This window comes from Cyprinus carpio, chromosome B13 (genome assembly GCF_018340385.1).
Source record: "Cyprinus carpio isolate SPL01 chromosome B13, ASM1834038v1, whole genome shotgun sequence".
Classification (NCBI taxonomy): Eukaryota; Metazoa; Chordata; class Actinopteri; order Cypriniformes; family Cyprinidae; genus Cyprinus; species Cyprinus carpio.
The window spans coordinates 2838234-2858329 of NC_056609.1; the positions used below are offsets into that span (position 1 = coordinate 2838234).

At 39.3% G+C, this 20096-nt stretch overlaps 1 protein-coding gene across 1 annotated transcript in view; it reads left to right on the forward strand.

Annotated features, from left to right (window-relative positions):
* mcph1 (microcephalin 1) overlaps positions 1-20096 on the forward strand; it is a 103461-nt gene that overhangs the window by 26844 nt on the left and 56521 nt on the right. The window contains exons 12-14 of the mRNA XM_042736249.1: positions 2631-2668; positions 13707-13869; positions 14000-14077. Of these exons, the coding sequence (XP_042592183.1) occupies positions 2631-2668; positions 13707-13869; positions 14000-14077 (279 nt within the window). The remainder of the gene's footprint in view (positions 1-2630; positions 2669-13706; positions 13870-13999; positions 14078-20096) is intronic.

The following is a 20096-nucleotide window of genomic DNA, read 5'->3' on the forward strand; positions in this document are numbered from 1 at the left end:
AGTGTACGCGGGTGGTCCGCTCCGTGGACGTGTTCCATACATGCGCATTAGATCGGCATGAACAGTAAACAAACGTGAACAAACAAATGCCCAGAGTTATTGCACATCTGGCTGTTTTTATATTGTTTTGTCGATGGATTGTACAGGTTCGAGTAGCAACGGGCTTCTTCACACAGCCTGCGCATGTGCAGTAGCCTATGAGAGGCACGCAGATGTCTGCTCAGAGCCTCCGTGCACACTCTCCGATGACAATTTTTACGTCACGCATACCATAGCGGACTTGTGGACGCGGAAAGTATAACACAGGCTTGAGGCTACAGTAGATGGGGAACCGATTGATATTTTGTAAACTGTATTTATGACAAAGAACAGAACTGCACAGATGCAGATATTATAACAATCTATCGTTATAAACACACCTTGTCATCTGTTTCTCGCTCTGTGCCGCCGCCGCAGTCTGCGGGTTGAAAAAGAACACCCTGAAAGACGGGGAGGAGTCGATCGAAGTCTGCCACCATTTTCATATGAAATTTAAAAGGGGACTGAGGCGATCATGAATTTGTGTACGGTTTATGGAACTAATCGCTATATTTTAGTCAGATGAGTAGTCATTTTATAGATATAGCCCCCCCTAAAAATGGCCTAATGATGCCCATGGGTAAAATGCTATTTTTAGTCGGTTAACCAATCACAGTGAAGGAGGGGCAGGACTAATACCACACTGAAGAAATTAAAATACCTTTTCTCAGAGTATTTACATCTTTACCAGATGGAATTGTCAGACTACAATTATATTATGAAAAATAATGCCTGGAGAAACATTTCATTCGTGATGCGTGTCTGATTCGTGTTTGCCTTATTGCTTAAGCAGATATTCCATATCATAGCAACCACAGTTAAACCTACCTAAAAAGCACTGTTTATTTAATATGTATCTTTGTTCTTTATTTAATATGTATCTCTGTTGTATTTATGTAGGCCTGCTGAATGTTAAATGGATCCAGTCCACGTTCATTAGAAATTATTTGATGATGCAGAAATGAAACTGCTAGCATAATTTAATGGAGGTGTTTTTCAACCCTGATCAAAATACTATTTTGATGCCAAAATTTAAAATGACCAATAAGCATTTGTTAAAATCGGTATCAGCTCCAAATAAATCCTATCGGTGCATCATTAGTTTAATCCCATGCTACAACACAGGTGTACAATAGGTGTTATTACAATGTAATGCTTTTAACTTAACCTAAAGGCCCAAGTCATACACATAGCCTGTCCATTTTAGGAATGCTTCATCTTTGTCCAGCGTCTGCCCTGTTTTTCTCCGGAGGTTATGACAAACAAAAAATGTCTTCGTACTATTTTAAAGTAAAGTTGCTGCTATCTCATAACCCTCTCACACAAGCACTTGTCAGTGCAGCCGTCTGTTGTTGTTCCATCCATTTTCTACTTTGAAACAACGGCCTGGGCCAGTGTTGCCACCTTGTGGAATGACTGATTAGTGTAAAATCAAGTCAAATGAGTATTTTTAAACTGCGTATACAAAGTACACTGGTTAAAAAATCCAAAATACTTTGGGCTTTAGGTAGCTAATTGCTGCAGTAACGTCAGTCCCTTATGCCACCCGCTGGCTGAACTATGTAACCTGCCCTGAAGTTGTTGATAAATTTCCATAATTATCATACAGGCCATTTCTCAATACCAAGTAAGCTTATAATTTATTTAATAGTAATAACCATTATAAACTTGTTTAATATATTGTTAAAGTTGAAAGTTGGAATATTTTGGATACCTTCTGTAATTTGAGAAAAAAATAAAAATTAAAGAAAATCCTTAAAATAATATTTTTAGTGCAAACAAGTCATTAGATTGCAATATAATTACCTTGTAATTAGTTACAATGATATGCTTTACATTTTACAAATGAAAAATGCCCCCAGACCCTAAAATGATTAAATTTGTAAATGTCACCTTTTTTTACGTCTTGTGAATTTGCAGGTATGTTGTATATGTATTGTACATGCAACTACAACATTCTCTCTTTTTTTTCAAGCACAGAATTGTCTTCCTTAAACAGTCTGACATCATATTTTACGAGCAATGTCTTTTAACTTCAGTTGCCCGTAATATCTGCTTGCACCTGGCCACATATTTGTGTCATGGTGTCAGAAAGCATCTTGGTAAACATGTTATGTATGACCCTGTTTTAGCTGCCCTGTTCACTGATGGATGTAAACCCCAACTTCCTGTAGGGGAATAAAGAGGAAGGCAATTCATGTGTTTGTACTACGGATCTGTTGTACTGAAGCCAGGGTACAGGGGACAGATGAAAAGGTGCCAAGATGTTTTGTGCTTAAACGGCTCTCAACTGCTTCCCCTCCCGTATGGCCTTGGTTTCATTTCCTCTTCGTTCACCAAATATGCAGATATCCGGCATATGTTTACTGGTTTATGCTACTCTCCATCAAAACAGGAGCTCAAAAGGACATGTCTCTGAGATAATAAAAGTTTAGTCAAATGTCATTAAAAACATTGAGTGTATTAGTAAAAAGAAATGAACTGCAAAATGAATATCTAATCTTTCTTTTTCTTCTTCCTCCTCTCTTTTTTTTTTTTTTTTGTCTCTACAGAAAAATAGATCCTTGGTAATGACGAGCATGCCCACTGAGTGAGTATATGTGACTCTATTCTGTGTACTATTAAAAACTGGAAATAATAAAGCTAGCTATTGTGCTGCATGGATACAACCACCCGTCTTGTAAATCGCTCACATCACTCACATTGATTGAGATATATGGCTAAGAATAAGTTTAGCACAGATATTATCACCCTTATTACACTCTGGCATATTACACTCTCTCATTTAAGAGTTGTATTCTTAATGTGTTTTTACAACACACTGAGTTAACTAGTCCTATTGTTATTAAAGGATACACAACATAAATTGTCTTCTTTTTTGGGTTCCTGTCATAATGACTGCATTTGTTTGGAATTATTCAGACATTTAAGTGAGATTTTGATGGCTGCAAGCAGCAATTATGGGGCCAAGCACTACATAAGCAAGCACCAGATCAACTGCAGCAATTAATAATTAAAACCATTTTAAGATGATTTATTGGCTTATCAAGTTTGACCAATAGGTGGCACTGTTATCAAATACATGTGGTGTGTTCTGTGTGAGATGACAACAGCACATACAAAGTTTGGTGTTCGTATGTCAGAGCTTTGCAGAGATACAGCCTCAGATTCATTTTGGCATCATGCCTCAAATACAAAAACAGTTTTGTCTATCGACACGAAATCCATAACTTTTTGCCAGCATGGTCTGAAGATGAGTCAAATTTGGTGAAAATTGGACCAACGGTCTAGGAGGAGTGCGAAAAAGTAGGTTTTCAACATAAGTCAAAATGGCGGCCAGGAAGTATGGGTGACTATGGAATAATTTATATCCATGTTTTCAGCTTTACCCAAGGAATATTTTGAGACCAATGCATTCTAATATGCCAATGCAATCAAAAACGATTAGCATTTTTGGAAATTTCATAATTAATAGTTAATGAATGGTTTTGTTGCTCAGTGAATCTGCAATTTTGAACAAATCAGGTTAATCAATGATTCAGTGACCAATTCATAAAAAACGTAATTTTGCTCTTTGTTTGCTTCTGTGGCTTACGGTTTGCTGAAATCTAAACAGAATACCTTATTGGATTGTGAATGTGATAGCTCTAGCTATCTTAAATATACATGAAACCGTAAGAAATTAGGATGGGGGTAAATACATTTTCACTGTACTGTAAAGCCTTTATTTTCTGGCGCTAGAAAGCTCTGTATTGATTGCAAAGTGCATAAATAAAAGTGGTAGTTGTATGTCTCTCTTATCTAACACACTAAAGCACTGATGTAGACTATTTTGAACAAGAAGTCAAGTCTGCTTTATTGTCAATTCTTCCACATGTACAGTACATACATACAGAAAATTGAATTGCGTTACGACTCTCAGACCCTTGGTGCATACAGATAACACTAACCGTAGAACATTAAATACAGATACAATATAAAGTTCAACTATACAAATATACAAATAGGTCATGTAAAAAGAAAGATAAGTGAAGCAGTACAAGGCACATGACATATAGAGTGCAAACCAGTGAAGTAAACAACCAGTGCAGATATAACAATTGTAGTGCAAAGAGCTTATTCAGTCTGATTAAAGTGTCAAAAATCTCAGAGAGAAGTTCTTTATTTAAACTGACAGAAGAGGTAGTTGAATGAGGTTAGTTAAATGTTGAATGAGGTAGTGAGCAGACCAATGCTGCACAAAGTGTCTGGTGCAGGTCCCAGTGTGTAGTGGGTGCTGGGGGGGTCTGAGGTTCAGAGTTCAGTGGTGCATGGGGAAAAAGAGGGGAGTGGGGGGGGAGCAAGGTCGGGAGGGAGTTCAGCATCCTGACAGCCTGATGAATGAAACTGTCCTTCAGTCTGCTGGTCCTGGCCTGGAGACTCCGCAGTCTCCTCTCTGATGGCATCAGACTGAAGAAGCTGTGTGACGGGTGGGTGGGATCACCTGCGATGGAGAGGGCTTTATGGGTGAGACGGGTTCTGTAAATGTCCTGGAGGGAGGGGAGGGAGACCCCAACGATCTTCTCTACTGCTCTCACTGTGCGTTGAAGGGTCTTCCGGCAGGATGCATTGCAGGCGTCATACCGCACTGAGATGCAGCTAGTCAGGATGCTCTCGATGGTGCCTCTGTAGAAGGTGCACATGATGTGGGCCGGGGCTCTGGCTCTTCTCAGGTTGTGGAGGAAGTAGAGACGCTGCTGTGCTTTCTTGGCCAGTGCTGCAGTGTTGTCGGCCCAGGAGATGTCCTCTGTGATGTGCACACCCAGGAACTTGGTGCTTCTCACCCTCTCCACAGTCGCACCATTGATGGTCAGAGGAGCATGCTGAGTGTGCACTCTCCCAACAATCTCCTTCGTCTTCTCCACATTCAGAGAGAGATTGTTGTCACTGCACCACTCGGTCAGGCGGCTCACCTCACTCCTGTAGTTTGTCTCATATCTGTTGCTAATGAGCCCTACCACAGTCGTGTCATCCGCAAACTTAATAAAGAGGTTAGAGTTGTTTGACTGTGTGCAGTCGTGGTTCAGCAGAGTGAAGAGGAGGGGGCTCAGCACACATGCTTGGGGGGCCCCAGTGTTCAGTGTGATGGTGCTGTATGTGTTGCTGCCGACCCATACTGCCTGAGGTCTACCAGTCAGAAAGTCCAACAGCCAGCTGCACAGCGAAGTGTTGAGCCCCAGCTGGACCAGTTTGTGAATGAGCTGTTGAGGGATGATTGTGCTGAATGCTGAACTGAAGTCTATGAACAGCATTCTGAGGCATGAGTCTTTTTTTTGTCAAGTGAGTTGGGTGTTGAGTGGAGGGTAGTGACGATGGCTTGATCGGATGAGCGGTTGAACGGTTATGCAAATTGGAATGGGTCCAGGGAGTGGGGGAGGGCAGACTTGATGTGGTGCATGACTAGCCGTTCAAAGCACTTCATGAGTGCAACTGGATGGTAGTCATTGAAGCAGAATGGAGACGGCTTCTTCAGGACTGGAATGATGGTGGTAGCTTTTAAGCATGTGGGAACAACAGCCTGACTAAGCGAGACATCAGTGAGTTCCACTGCACAGTCTCTCAGTACACGCCCAGGAATGTTGTCAGGACCCGGAGCTTTGCGTGCATTGATCCTGCTAAAGGATCTCCTCACACTGCCTGGGGTCAGCGTCGTCACCGGGAGGAGGTGGAGTCTTCTGTGCAGTGGTGCTGTTTTGTGCCTCAAAGCAAACAAAGAAGGCATTCAGCTCGTTCAGCAGGGAGATGGTGCTAAGAAACGGGTTAATCAGAAATGGGTTAAGTTGTATTCTATTGACCCATACCATTTTTTTATTTTATTTTATTTATTTTTTGTTTGTTTGTTTAGCCTTGTACTGTTGATCAAAATAAAAGAATAATTATTTGTAAAATTATTTTTTAAATTAAGTAAATCACTACCTATTCCGAATATAGCCTACATAATGATCTTGCTCTCTTAAAATGACAGTCAGTGACAGTCAATGAAGGTAGTCTTACATTTAAAAACACTTGTTGATATCACGTTCGAGTTTGCCTACCAATGTATGAGAGGAACACAGCTTTCACGCTCAACCAAATTAACATTACTAGCCAGTCAGAAGTTTTTGCTCTTATAAAAACACGAGACGCGCATCACGTCATCTCCATAAGAACGATATGATTGGCAGAAAATAATTTACTGGAATTTTTGAAAATGTCATGTTCACACATGATCTCTTAATGGTAATTTACCAGTAAAGACTATTTGTGAAAGGGGCTACACTCATCCTCTGCATATGTGGTGAATTTGGGTTCCTTAACATTCATCTGGGAAAACTCACTTGATTTGTAACGTAAATCATTTAAACCTATGACAACACAGGAGAATACATCAACATGTTTCTAAATATGAGATTTATTGTACATTTCGATTTCAAAATAAAAGTTTCTGACTTTGCATGCAGTCAAATATTAAAATTAAATGCATTTAAACGTTGATGAATCACATGAAAGATCACAAAGCCATTGGGACCCTCTGTTGTGTATTTAACAGTGTTGTTCAGTAAAACCATGTACTTGGTTTTGATACTTTGAGGTTACTTTATTATAGTCATATTAAAGCCTGTTTTTTCCACTTAGTTGTATTTGTATTACTAAAAAATATCAGATTACTCACTTGTCAAAATCAGAATCAGAATGAGCTTTATTGACAGTTATGTTTATACATACGAGGAATTTATTTTTGTGATAGAAGCTTGTGCAGTGCAGCAGAATGACAACGACAGAACAAAAATATAGATAATAAAAGAATAAAAAAATAGAACAAGTAAGGAAGGAATAACAATATACAAATTGACAATTGTATGTGCAGGTAGAGCTGTAGTCAAGTCCAGCTTTGTTGAGTCCAAGTCAAGTCCAAGACCAGGACAAGTCGAGACTCAGTCAAGACCGAGTCCAAAGAGGTTTGAGTCCAAGTCAAATCCAAGTCCAAAAGTTTCGAGTCCAAGTCAAGACCGAGTCCAAATGAGAAAAAAAAGGATCCTCTTCAAGACAACATACTTAACTAATGTATGTGATGCGAGAGACAGCATATCTCCTATTCTAAGAAAATTATTTTACATTATTATTTGTAATGATCAAAAAGCATGTGCAAAGTAACAACTCTGTAGGACAGGGGTCTCCAAACTAGATCCTGGAGGGCCAATGCCCTCCAGAGTTTAGCTCCAACTGGCCTTAACACACCTATCTGGAAGTTTCTAGTGTGTCTAGTAAGAGCTTGATTAGCTGGTTCAAGTGTGTATAATTAGGGTTAGAGCTAAACTCTTATTTACATTTTATTTACTTTATAATGCTGCTGTTGCACGAGTGTGAAGTTTATGAATGTAAACTTTGAGTGAAAAGAGCGTAAATCAAACACCACATTGCTGTTGCCTCTCCGTGCATCTCTCAGAAATCAGAGCTTTGCAAGAGTAATTTCACCTATAATAATAACATCATACATGTTATATTATTTGTATAAATTTAAAAGGCAATGATTTAAATCTTAGGCTACGATATGAAAATAATGAATGGAATAAACACAGCGCGCTCACCAAACAGCCGCGTTGCGCTTCTCAGTCTCTCAAAAAACAAACCAGTTCTCTCTCAAAAGTAGGAATCGGATACATTTTCTACTTGTCCTACATGTTTGCATCTTTATCTTTTGCTGGTTTGCGCGGCACACGCACATTTGTTTAGTGAAGTTCACTAAGACTCGCTTAAAGAGGTCTGTGTAATGAAAATGTGCGCATTGAATGGATTCAGTCGTGTTCAAATGATCAATAAACGTTTGTCATGACATCTCTCTACTTGCATGATAAATATTATTTTAGAAATGAATAATTATTTTAGTTTAACATGACATACTCGTTCAGTGATAACTATGAAAAAAAGATAAAGCCATAACGGTCTTATCAAGAAACTGTACAACGTTGTATCCGAATGCAGATACGAAAAATGTTGTGATTGTTACAGATACAAATACTGGCTGTTACATGAAAATTTAAATATGTAATGTCATAATTATAAAGTTTAGCAAATTTACATATGTAATTGTTGCATAAGGCTATAAATTAATAAGCCTTTTTTGATTAAAAAAAAAAAAAAAAAAAACGATTTAATGTGTTTTCATTTACAATAGAATGAACCACAAATAGTCGAGTAACTCAAGTATTTTTTAAATAAAAAATCGACTAATAGAAATCAGTAGTCTTGCAACCCCTATACTGTAAAACATTAATTAGTATTTCATTATTGTAAAGGGTAAGTTTAAGGCTACCTAGGTGTAGACGTAAATAAAACACAATCTAACAGGTATAAAATTAAATTAGAAACATCTAAACTTTTCAGAACGCAGCAAGTGCGCCGCTGGTCATGCACATCCTTTCCTGTAACGAAATTAAAAGCTAAGCCAAGATGGAGAAACAGCTGATCATAGCTGTACAAGGATAGCCATTTTTTAAATGAGTTTATTAGCAGAGCTACTGCAAGGGATTTTTAGTGCTGGAAATCCATTTATTTTTTGCTGAAACTTCTGCGTCTTCATGGAGAGCAGGTCATGGTTGCTTAGCAACAGTAGACGCCACTGGAGCGCAAGCATAGTGCAGGCTACAGAGTGCTTTGGAAAAAAGGAGAAAGCAGCGCGGCTAGCGTTTTCCACAAGTTTTCAGTGGCGACATGCAAATGTGGTTTTGTTTTGAAGGAGACTGGACTCAAGTACTACAGCCCTATAGTATATTACAATAGACAGTTTTGTATGTACAGGTATATTATGTGCAAATTTGAAGTGTAGACTATGTGTGTTAGATAAATAAGTGTATGAGTGTATAAATAGTGTGTTGTGTGTTCCACGGTTATTGTCAAGTGTTCATGAGATGGATTGCCTGGGGGAAGAAACTGTTCCTGTGTCTGGCTGTTCTGTGCTCAGAGCTCTGTAGCGTCGACCAGATGGCAACAGTTCAAAGAGGGAGTGTGTTGGATGTGAGGGGTCCGGAGTGATTTTGCCAGTCCTTTTGCTCACTCTGGATGAGTACAGTTCTTGAATAGAAGGGAGGGTTGTTCCAATGACTGAGGTGTGTGGAATTGATTCTGTAGTCTTCTGAGATCAGATTTGGTAGCTGAGCTGAAACAGACAGTTACTGAAGTGGAGAGGACCGATTCAATGATGGCGGAGTAGAACTGTGGCAGCTCCTGTGGCAGGTTGAACTTCCTCAGCTGGCGAAGGAAATACAACCTCTGCTGGGCCTTTTCACAGTGGAGTCAATGTGAATGTCCCACTTTAGTTCCTGAGAGATTGTGGTGCCCAGGAACCTGAATAACTGCAGTAACTCGTTACCGTCCTGGATGAGGGTGATGAGTGTGGTGTCGTCTGCAAACTTCAGGAGCTTGACAGAGGGGTCTCTAGATGTGCAGTCGTTGGTGTAGAGGGAGAAGAAAAGTGAGGAGAGAACGCAGCCCTGAGGAGCTGCAGTGCTGATCGTTTGGGTGCTGGATGTGTATTTTTTTCCAGCCTCATTATGCTCGCTAGTTGCTGCCTGTGAAGCTGTTGATCCACTGACAGACGGAGGTGGGCACGGAGAGCTGAGTTAGTTTGGGCAGGAGGAGGTTTGGAAAGATAGTGTTAAAGGCCGAGCTGAAGTCCCCAAACAGGATCCTCACATAAGTCCCTGGTCTGTCTAGATGTTGCAGAACATAATGCAGTCCAATGTTGACTGCATCGTCCACAGACCTGTTTGCTCTGTAGGCAAACTGAAGAGGATCCAGTAAGGGTCCAGTAATGTCCTTCAGGTGGGCCAGCACCAGTTTTTCAAATGACTTCATGACCACAGACATTAGAGCCACAGGCCTGTAGTCATTTAGTCCTGTAATTTTGGATTTCTTTGGGATGGGGATGATGGTGGAGCGTTTGAAGCATGAAGGGACTTTGCACAGCTCCAGTGATCTGTTAAAGATCTGTGTGAAGATGGGGGCCAGCTGGTCAACACAGGTTTTCAGACAGGCTGGAGTAACATTGTCTGGGCCTGGTGCTTTTTTCCTTTTCAGCTTCCAGAAGACCTGGTGCACCTCATCTTTGCTGATCTGAATTGCAGGTGTGGGGGAGAGGGGGGTTGCAGGTAGGGCTGTGTATTGCCAAGAATCTGGCGATACGATATGTATCTCAATACAGGGGTTGCGATACAATGTGTTGAAATACATTGCAATTCTGTAAGCAAGGCGATATATTGGGATATTTCTTATTTTAGGAATAGGATATATTTTTAGGAAAGCTCATTAAGAACACACCACCATATGCAAACCTTAGCAATAAATTAATAAAAATTATTTAACCAGAACACAGTGGGATCTGCATTTGCAATGATCAGTCCCTGTAACATTCAACATTATTGAAATGCTTTTTGTGCAGTATGAGTAAAATAAAATGTATTTTATTAAAATGTATTTTATTAAAAAGTCCATATATTTTTTTTGACCCTGCTTTAAAGGTTCACAGTTTAAGATTACAAATGTAACATACAATGTCATAACATTTTGATCTGAACAAAATAATTACATCTGCTTAATATCAATGAAAAAATAAAGTGCTTACACTATTCCTTAAGAAAACAAAACAATTGTAAAACAATAAAATAAATACAGATGTTGAAGCTTTCCACTTGGATTTCACAGGTTTTTCAATTTGTATTTATGTTCCGCGTTGAATCACCGAGACCGTGACGCGAGCACCGCCCCATCTTCTCAAAACCCCAGACAAAATGAGAGAAAGCTGCAGCCGTGGGCGACCCTACCGCCCGCTGCGTCCCGCGCGGGAGCCTCTTCACACGGGACGTGGCAATATATATACGTGGCAATATTTTCTTACATCCCTAGTTGCAGGAGGTGTGAATGGTTGTGTGGAGAGGTGTTCAGGGCGGGTGTTGGGTGTTTTTTCAAACCTGCAGTAGAACTCATTCAGGCCCCGTCCACACGGAGACGGAGCTTACCCCAATCCGATCTTTTTTTTCCTCGTCTCAAGAAATATCCGCGTCCACACGAAACCGCTAAATGATGTAGTATACATGCCAGACCAGTATGTGGTGCTGTAATTCTGCCACAGAGATGCAATAAAAACGGAGAAGAAGACTTTTGGACTATGCTCATAAACCTTGCACGTGGTACACAAACGAACATGGAACAATACATTTATTAATCTGTGTTAATGTTAGTTAATAAAAAAGACAATCGTTCAGTGTTTGTTCATGTTTTTTGTTGCTGTTACGTGACGTAGAGGTGTCTGACTGGGGGGAGACGTGGGCTGATGACGTCATCGTTTCAGAAAATATACGGATTAGGCGTCCAGACGAAAACGCTAAGGTGGCGTTTTCAGATTTATCCACTTTGGGACCCGGTTTCAAAAAATAGCGGTTTCACCTTACGAAAACGCCGGATCCGTGTGGACGAAACGCCTATCCGATAAAAAACGGGGCCTCAGATCGTCTGCCAGCTGTTGATTCTCCACAGTGCTGGGGGATGGTGTCTTGTAGTTGGTGATCTCCTTCAGACTTTTCCACACTGATGCTGAGTCGCTGGAAGTGAACTGAGTCCTTATTTTTCCAGAATAATTCTTCTTTGCCACTCTGAACTGACTTTTCCAGTGTGTATTTGGCCTGTTTATACAAGACATTATCCCCCTACCTGTAAGCATCTTTTTTGGCCTGACAGTCGATTACTTGATTAGTAATAATCATTAGTTAAGCACTAGATTCGTTAAAGGGATACTCCATCCCAAAATGAAAATTTTGTCATTATTTACTTACCACCATGTCGTTCCAAACCCGCAAAAGCTTTGGTCATCTTTGGAACACAATTTAAGATATTTTGGATGAAAAGCAGTAGGCTTGAGACTGTCCCATAGACTGCGAAGTAACACTGTCAAGGTCCAGAGAAGTATGAAAAGCATCGTCAGAATAGTCCATTGCCATCAGTGATTCAACTGTAACGTTATGAAGTGACAACAATACTTTTTGTATGTTTTTTACATGTATTTACGCTTTGGTTTGAAAGACAATAGTGCATCGGCGCAGCGTGGCTGACACAGAAGAGCGTACACCGCCTGCGTACTGCTCAGAATTGCCAAAATGGCGCTACGCTGATTTGCAGAGACACACTTCTTATAGTATTAAAACATTGTCTCGTTCTAGTGAACCAAGGATCTGCATTTTGTCTCACCTTGTGAGCTAAGTGTATTGTCACACCCCTAGTGTCTATGAGTGTGATAAAGCTCATAATTTTCCAAGTGTAATGTGAAATTGATTGGCACTTGGAGTTATTTAATGGTTTGATTGTTTAAGCGACATCCTTTTTGTGAAGTTGAATGTTTCTGAATTGTAAGATTAAACGTGTAATTTAGCCGACATGGCTTCAGCAGTGGATAGCTTAAGAGAATCTCCGTCAGAGGAGATGGTTTCCACTTATACAAAAGAGCAGTTCCTGCAGATAGTGGAATTTTATAATATTAAAATTGCTCCGAGGCATAGAACATTAAAAGAAACTTTGTGTAATGTCTCTTAAAAGGCAATCTCATTGAGTTGGGCATTTTAAAAAGGGGGATATTTATTAAAGGTTTACTTTGAACCAAAGAGAGAGGAAAGGTTACATCAAAAACCGCCGATTTAGCCCCTGGTCCAGTTTTCCCTTTTGTTTTATTTGAATGGTTTTTGTTGTTGTTATTTGAACTGTTTTTTTTTTTTCTGTAGTAAACTGTCTTTGTATATTTCCTATTTTATATTAATTTCCTAGTGTTTATTTTACCATTATTTCTTTTTGAGCAAAACTATTTCAGAAATTTCATGTTTTAGATTGTAGGTCATCTTGTACCCCGTCAAGGAGAAAGCTACCCAGCAAAACTTGATATCAAAAGCATCCTAAATGTTACATGTGTTTGCACCATATTGTAGTGAGTAACCTTTCTTGGTATTGCTGTTTCAAATATCCCACCATAATATGTAGTCTGAGCCTAAGGGCTAATGGTAATGGCAGATGCCTTACTAATTAGTTTCAAGGAAAATCATTTTCTTTTTTTGTTTGCCAAATAACCCTGTGTATGTGTACACCACTGCAACCCCCAAGCCCTGGAAAAAAAAGTTCAGTCTCAAGATTTTTATTTTTTTGCTTTAAAACCCCTGTAAATAATAAAAACATTTTGAAAACAGCATTGGCTATTTGACCCACAGTCCACACATAGCCTATTGATTCCTAACCCCCACACACACACACTGCAAATGACTGTGCTATTTTTCCCCCCACTTATTATATCAAATATTAGTGGTTTTACCAATCTTTATCCACCCACATGCAGGACTCTGACCTAAAGTAAGAATATCACCAAAAATATACATCATTTTGTGAGTAATTAAATATCACAGTAATGTTCTTACATCAAAATAGTTTTTTTTCTAGAAATACTATGTGGGTATGCAGATTTTTGGGTAAATTTGTGAACAGACTTCAGTGAAAATATTATATGCATGTCTTATGGTTCAAACCTTTTGTTCAAACATGGAGTTTTTAATATTTGTATGTTTTGCGTTTGTATTTAGGAAGCAGGAGGTAGTCTTCCAGCTGGTCAGAAATCTGGGTGGTTTTACAGTGGTGGATAATGTGTGTGAAAGCACCACTCATGTGGTGTCCGGCAGCCCACGACGGACCCTTAATATCTTGTTAGGCATCGCACGGGGCTGCTGGATCCTCTCCTTTGAATGGGTGCGTATAGCTTTGTGTGTATTTCTGCTTTTAACACTTTTCTTTTTTTCTTAAGTGTATTTAATACCGTATTGTAGAAGATTTAGATGGTAGCTAATATGCTGTTGTAACTTGCTGCTTGCCTGTGCAGATCCTGTGGTGTTTGGAGCACAGGCAGTGGGTTCCTGAAGAGCCTTATGAGCTGTCTGATCATTTCCCTGCTGCACCTGTAAGTACATGCATTTCTATAATATAGTGAATTCCATGAAACCTGTTAAGAATTTTGAGTTTCCCCTCACACAATAACTACAAATAACTTGTCACTAAGGCTGAAAAGTAATTGTAAATATACTGCACAGCTATTACAATTGTTTTTTTTTTTTCAAAAAGATATAAAAGAAACATCTTTTATAGTCAAGTCACCTTTATTTATATAGTGCTTTAAACAAAAAAGATTGTGTCAAAGCAACTGAACAACATTAATTAGGAAAACAGTGTGTCAATAATGCAAAATGACAGTTAAAGGCAGTTCATCATTGAATTCAGTGATGTCATCATGCAGCTCAGTTCAGTTTAAATCGTATCTGTGTGCAATAATTTGCAATCAAGTCAACGATATTGCTGTAAATGAAGTGTCCCCAACTAAGCAAGCCAGAGGCGACAGCGGCAAGGAACCAAAACTCCATCGGTGACAGAATAGAGAAAAAAAAACTTGGGAGAAACCAGGCTCAGTCAGGGGGCCAGTTCTCCTCTGACCAGACGAAACCAGCAGTTCAATTCCAGGCTGCAGCAAAGTCAGATTGGGCAGAAGAATCATCTGTTTCCTGTGGTCTTGTACCAGTAGTCGTCTGAGACAAGGTCTTTACAGGGGATCTGTCTCTGGGGCTCTAGTTGTCCTGGTCTCCGCTATCTTTCAGGGCTGTAGAGGTCCTTTCTAGATGCTGATCCACGATCTGGGCTGGAGACATACTGGATCCAGGTGAATGCAGTGACCCTCTGACTTGGAGACAGACTGGATCTGGTGGCTATGGTGACCTTGGAATTAGAGAGAAACAGACTAATATTAGCGTAGTTGCCATTCTTCTAATGATGTAGCAAGTACATCGGGTGTTATGGGAAGTCTTATCGTCTCTTATCCTATACTTTTGAATGTTAATGTATCACAGTTTCCTCAATTTAAAGGGACGTTACCTCTTGCAGAAACAGAAGTAATGCCCACTACTATGACTGGCTAACTTCATTGCACCATATCCACACCTCCATTACAGCATGTCATATGTTTTGATACTCCAGATGGCAAGTGTGATACAGCCGTACATGTTTGGGGCTGTGGCAAAAGAAATCAAAATAAGTCACATTGATTTCAAGAGTCTGTTTCAGCGCAGTAATTGCTTTTGCTTGCTTAAATGCTTAATTTTCTGAATATTGTTCAAAAAGTACTATTATTCATTGTCTTATTACAAAAGACACTGCATGTACACAGGTATGTACTGATTTTATTAGCAGGACTCAGAATCAGAAAGAGCTTTTATTGCCAAGTATGCTTACACATACGAGGAATTTGTTTTAGTGACGTAAGCTTCCAGTACACAGAGACAACAACAAATACACAAAAAAAATAAAAATAAATTGCAAATAAATAAATTGTATGAACAGTTGTGCTATAGATGATAATGTAATAGAATATAGTAAGATGCAGAGATGTACTTGGATGGAGGGGTAACAAATATAAGAATATAAGAATATTGCACATTTTTGTATAAGTGGTGAAAATTTAACTGTTCATGAGGTAGATTGCCTGGGGAAGAAACTGTTCTTGTGCCTGACTGTCCTGGTATTTGCGGCTCTGAAGCGCCGGCCAGATGGCAAAAGTTCAAAAAGGGGGTAACTTGGATGAGAGGGATCCAGAGTAATTTTCTGGGCCCTTTTCCTCACTCTGGATGTATATAGTTCTTGAAGGGTGGGCAGGGGAGCACCAAATAATCCTTACAGCAGTCCGAACCGTTCTCTGTAGTCTTCTGATGTCTGATTTTTGTAGCTGAACCAAACCAGACAGTTATTGAAGTGCACAGGACAGACTCAATGATGGCTGAGTAGAACTGTTTCAGCAGCTCCTGTGGCAGGTTAAACTTCCTCAGCTGGCGAAGGAAGTACAATCTTTGTTGGGCCTTTTTAACAATGGAGTCAATGTGATTGTCCCACTTCAGGTCCTGAGAGATGGTGGTTCCCAGGAATCTGAATGACTCCACTGCAGCCACAGTGCTGTTCATGATGGTGAGTGCTTCTACAAGTCCACAATCATCTCCACTGTTTTGAGAGTGTTCAGCTCCAGGTTCTTAAGACTGCACCAGACAGCCAGCTGCTCAACCTCTTGTCTGTAAGCAGACTCGTCACCGTCCTGGATGAGACCGATGACTGTAGTGTCCTCTGCAAACTTCAGGAGCTTGACAGAGGGGTCTTTAGAGGTGCAGTCGTTGGTGTAGAGGGAGAAGAGCAGTGGGGAGAGAACACATCCCTGAGGGGCACCAGTGTTGGTGGAGCAGCTGTTGGACATGAATTTCCCTAGTCTCACTAGCTGTTGCCTATCTGTTGGAAAGCTGGTGATCCACTAAAAGATAGAGCTAGGAACAGAGAGCTGGGACAGTGTGGTCTGGAGGGCTGTTGGGATGATGGTGTTGAAAGCCGAACTAAAGTCCACAAACAGGATCCTCACATAAGTCCCTGTTTTGTCCAGATGTTGCATGAAGAAGTGCAATCCCAAGTTGATTGCATCATCCACGGACCTGTTTGCTCAGTAAGCAAACTGCAGGGGGTCCAGTAAGGGTCCAGTGATGTCCTTCAGATAAGCCAGAACCAGTTTTTTCAAATGACTTCATGACGACAGATGTTAGAGCCACAGGTCTGTAGTCGTTAAGTCCTGTTATCTTGGGTTTCTTTGGAAAGGGGATGATGGTGGAGCGTTTGAAGCAGGAAGGCACTTCACACCAACTCCAGAGATCTGTTGAAGATCTGTGAAAAGATGGGGGCCATTTGTTCAGCACAGGTTCTCAGACAGGCTGGTGTAACACCATCTGGGCCTGGTGCTTTTGCTTTTCTTCTTTTGTTCTTCCTGAAGACCTGGCGCACATCGTTTTCACTAATTTGAAGTGCAGGAGGGGGGGAGAGGGGAATTGCAGGAGGTGTTAACGGTTGTGTAGAGAGATGATAAGAATGGGTGTGGGGTGTTTCAAATCTACAATAAAACTCATTCAGGTCGTTAGCAAGTCGTTGATTTGCCTCAGTGTAGGGCGATGGTGTCTAGTTGGTAATGGCTCTCAGTCCTTTCCATACAGAAGTTGAGTCGTTGGAAGTAAACTGGTCTTCCAACTTTTTAGAGTAGGTCCTTTTAGCCACTCTAATCTCTTTGTTCAGTGTGTTTCTGGCCTGATTATACAAGACTCTGTCCCCATTTCTGTAGGCATCCACTTTGGCCTGACGAAGATGTCTGAGTTTTGCTGTAAACCATGGCTTATCGTTGTTGAATGTTAAAATAAGTCCTGGTAGGAATACATATATCCTCACAAAAACTAATATAGGATGTTATGGTCTCTGTGAGTTCGTCCAGATCGGTGGTAGCAGCTTCAAAAACACTCCAATCAGCGAGGTCAAAACAAGCTTGTAAATCCTGCTCTGTTTTGTTGGTCCATCTCTTTACAGTCTTTACTACAGGTTTAGCAGATTTAACTTTCTGCCTGTAGGTTGGTATAAGATGAACCAGACAGTGATCAGACCGTCCCAAAGCTGCTCGTGGAACTGAGTGATATGCATACTTTATTGTGGTGTAACAGTGATCCAATATATTACTGTCTCTTGTGGGGCATGTAACATGCTGTCTGTATTTTTGGCAGTTCACAGGAGAGATTGGCTTTATTTAAGTCCCCAAGAATGATTAAAACAGAGTCCGGATGTTGATGTTCTGTCTCCGTGATCTGGTCAGTGAGTTTCTGTAAAGCCAGGCTTACCGTGCGCTTGCGGAGGGATGTAAACACTCACCAGAATGAACGAGTGAAACTACCGCGGCGAATAGAACGGCTTGCAGTTGACAAAAAGCACTTCTAGATCTGAACAGCAAATCTTCTTTAACACAGTTACATCTGTGCACCACCGTTCATTGATATAAAAGCATGCCCCGCCGCCGCACGATTTCCCCGTTGATTCTGTGTCGCGATCTGCTCTAAACAGCTGAAAGTCCGGCAGATGGAGCGCGCTGTCCGGTATGGCGTCATTGAGCCATACCGTCAGTGATACAGTACCTGCATTGCCCCTGGGAACAAAATGCTTGGCACTGCTGTATCTTCAGCATGTTTAGAATAATTCACAAAAACAAAAAAGCTTTATCTTTGGTCGTTCATTAAAATATACATTAAAATCTAATTTATTCCAGTGATCAAAGCTGAATTTTCAACATCATTACTCCAGTCTTCAATGTCACATGATCCTTCAGAAATCATTCTAATTTGCTGATTTATTATCAGTGCTGTAAACTGTTGTGCTGCTTGATTTTTTGGAACCTGTGATACTTATTTTTCAGGATTCTTTGATGAATAAAAGGTTAAAAAGAAGAGCATTTATTTAAAATGGAAATCTTTTCTAACAATATACACTACAGTTCAAAAGTTCAGTATATTATATCAAATATAAGGGTCAGTATATTTTTTCTTTCTTTAAAAGAAATGAAAGCTTTAATTCAGCAAGGATGTGTTATTGTAAAGAAGTGATAGCAAAGATGTATATTGTTAGAAAATATTTATATTTTGAATAAATGCTGTTCTTATAAATGCTGAACTGCTTATTCATCAAAGAATCCTGAAAAAAGTATTGAAGTTTCCAAAAAAATATTTGGCAGCACAACTGTTACCAACATTTATAATTCTAATAATAAATCAGCATATTAGAATGATTTCTTAAGGATCATGTGACACTTATACTGGAGTAATGGTTAATGGAAATTCAGCTTTGCATCACAGAAATAAATTATATTTTAAAGGATATTACAATAGAAACCATTACTTGTGACCCTGGACCACAAAACCAGTCTTAAGTGTAAATTTTTCAAAATTGAGATGTATACATCATCTGAAATTTGAATAAATAAGCTTTCCATTGATGTATGGTTTATTAGGTTCGGACAATATTTGGCCGAGATACAACTATTTGAAAATCTGTAATTTGAGGGTGCAAAAAAATCGTCCAAAATTTGTCCAAATTAATTGTTAGCAATGCATATTACTAATCAAAAATTACGTTTTTTTTTATATATACATTTATAGTAGAAAAGTTACAAAATATCTTCATGGAACATGATCTTTACTTGATATCCTAATGATTTTTGACATAAAAGAAAAATCGATAATTTTGACCCATACAATGTTTTTTTTTTTTTGGCTATTGCTACAAATATACCCCAGTGACTTAAATCCAGGGTCACATTTTATATTGTAATAATATTTTGCAAGATTACTGTTTTATATATATATATATATATATATATATATATATATATTATACACACCACTGGCTCTGCACCCCTTTACCTAAATTCATTACTTCAGACTTATGTGCCCTCTAGAAGCTTACGTTCTGCAAGTGAACGTCGCTTGATTGTGCCATCCTAAAGAAGCACAAAGTCACTTTTACGGACTTTTAAATTAAATGTTCCCTCCTGGTGGAATGACCTGCCCAACTCAATCCGAGCAGCTGAGTCCTTAGCCATCTTTAAGAATCGGCTTAAAATACATCTCTTCCATCTTTATTTGACCCTCTAACTTTTGCACTCACTATTCTAATTCTATTTAAAAAAAAAAAAAAATCTAACTGCCTTTCTAATCTTTTTGTATTCTATTTATTTTCTTTTCATTCATTATACAATTATAAAAAAGACCTCTAACACTAGCTTGCTCTATTCTTTTTCTATTCTATCTGTTTTCTTTTTATTTATTATTTAAAAGCCCTTGCTACGTGTACTGCGTTTAAGCTAACTGAGACTTGTTATAGCACTTATATATCATTGCTCTTTTGTTTTTAATTGCTTCCATTGTCCTCATTTGTAAGTCGCTTTTTAAAAAAAGAGTCTGCTAAATGACTAAATGTAAATGTAAATACTCATTTGTAAGTCGCTTTTTAAAAAAAGAGTCTGCTAAATGACTAAATGTGTTTGTTATTTTTTATATTGTAATGATAAAAATTAAACTTTCATATATTTTAGATTC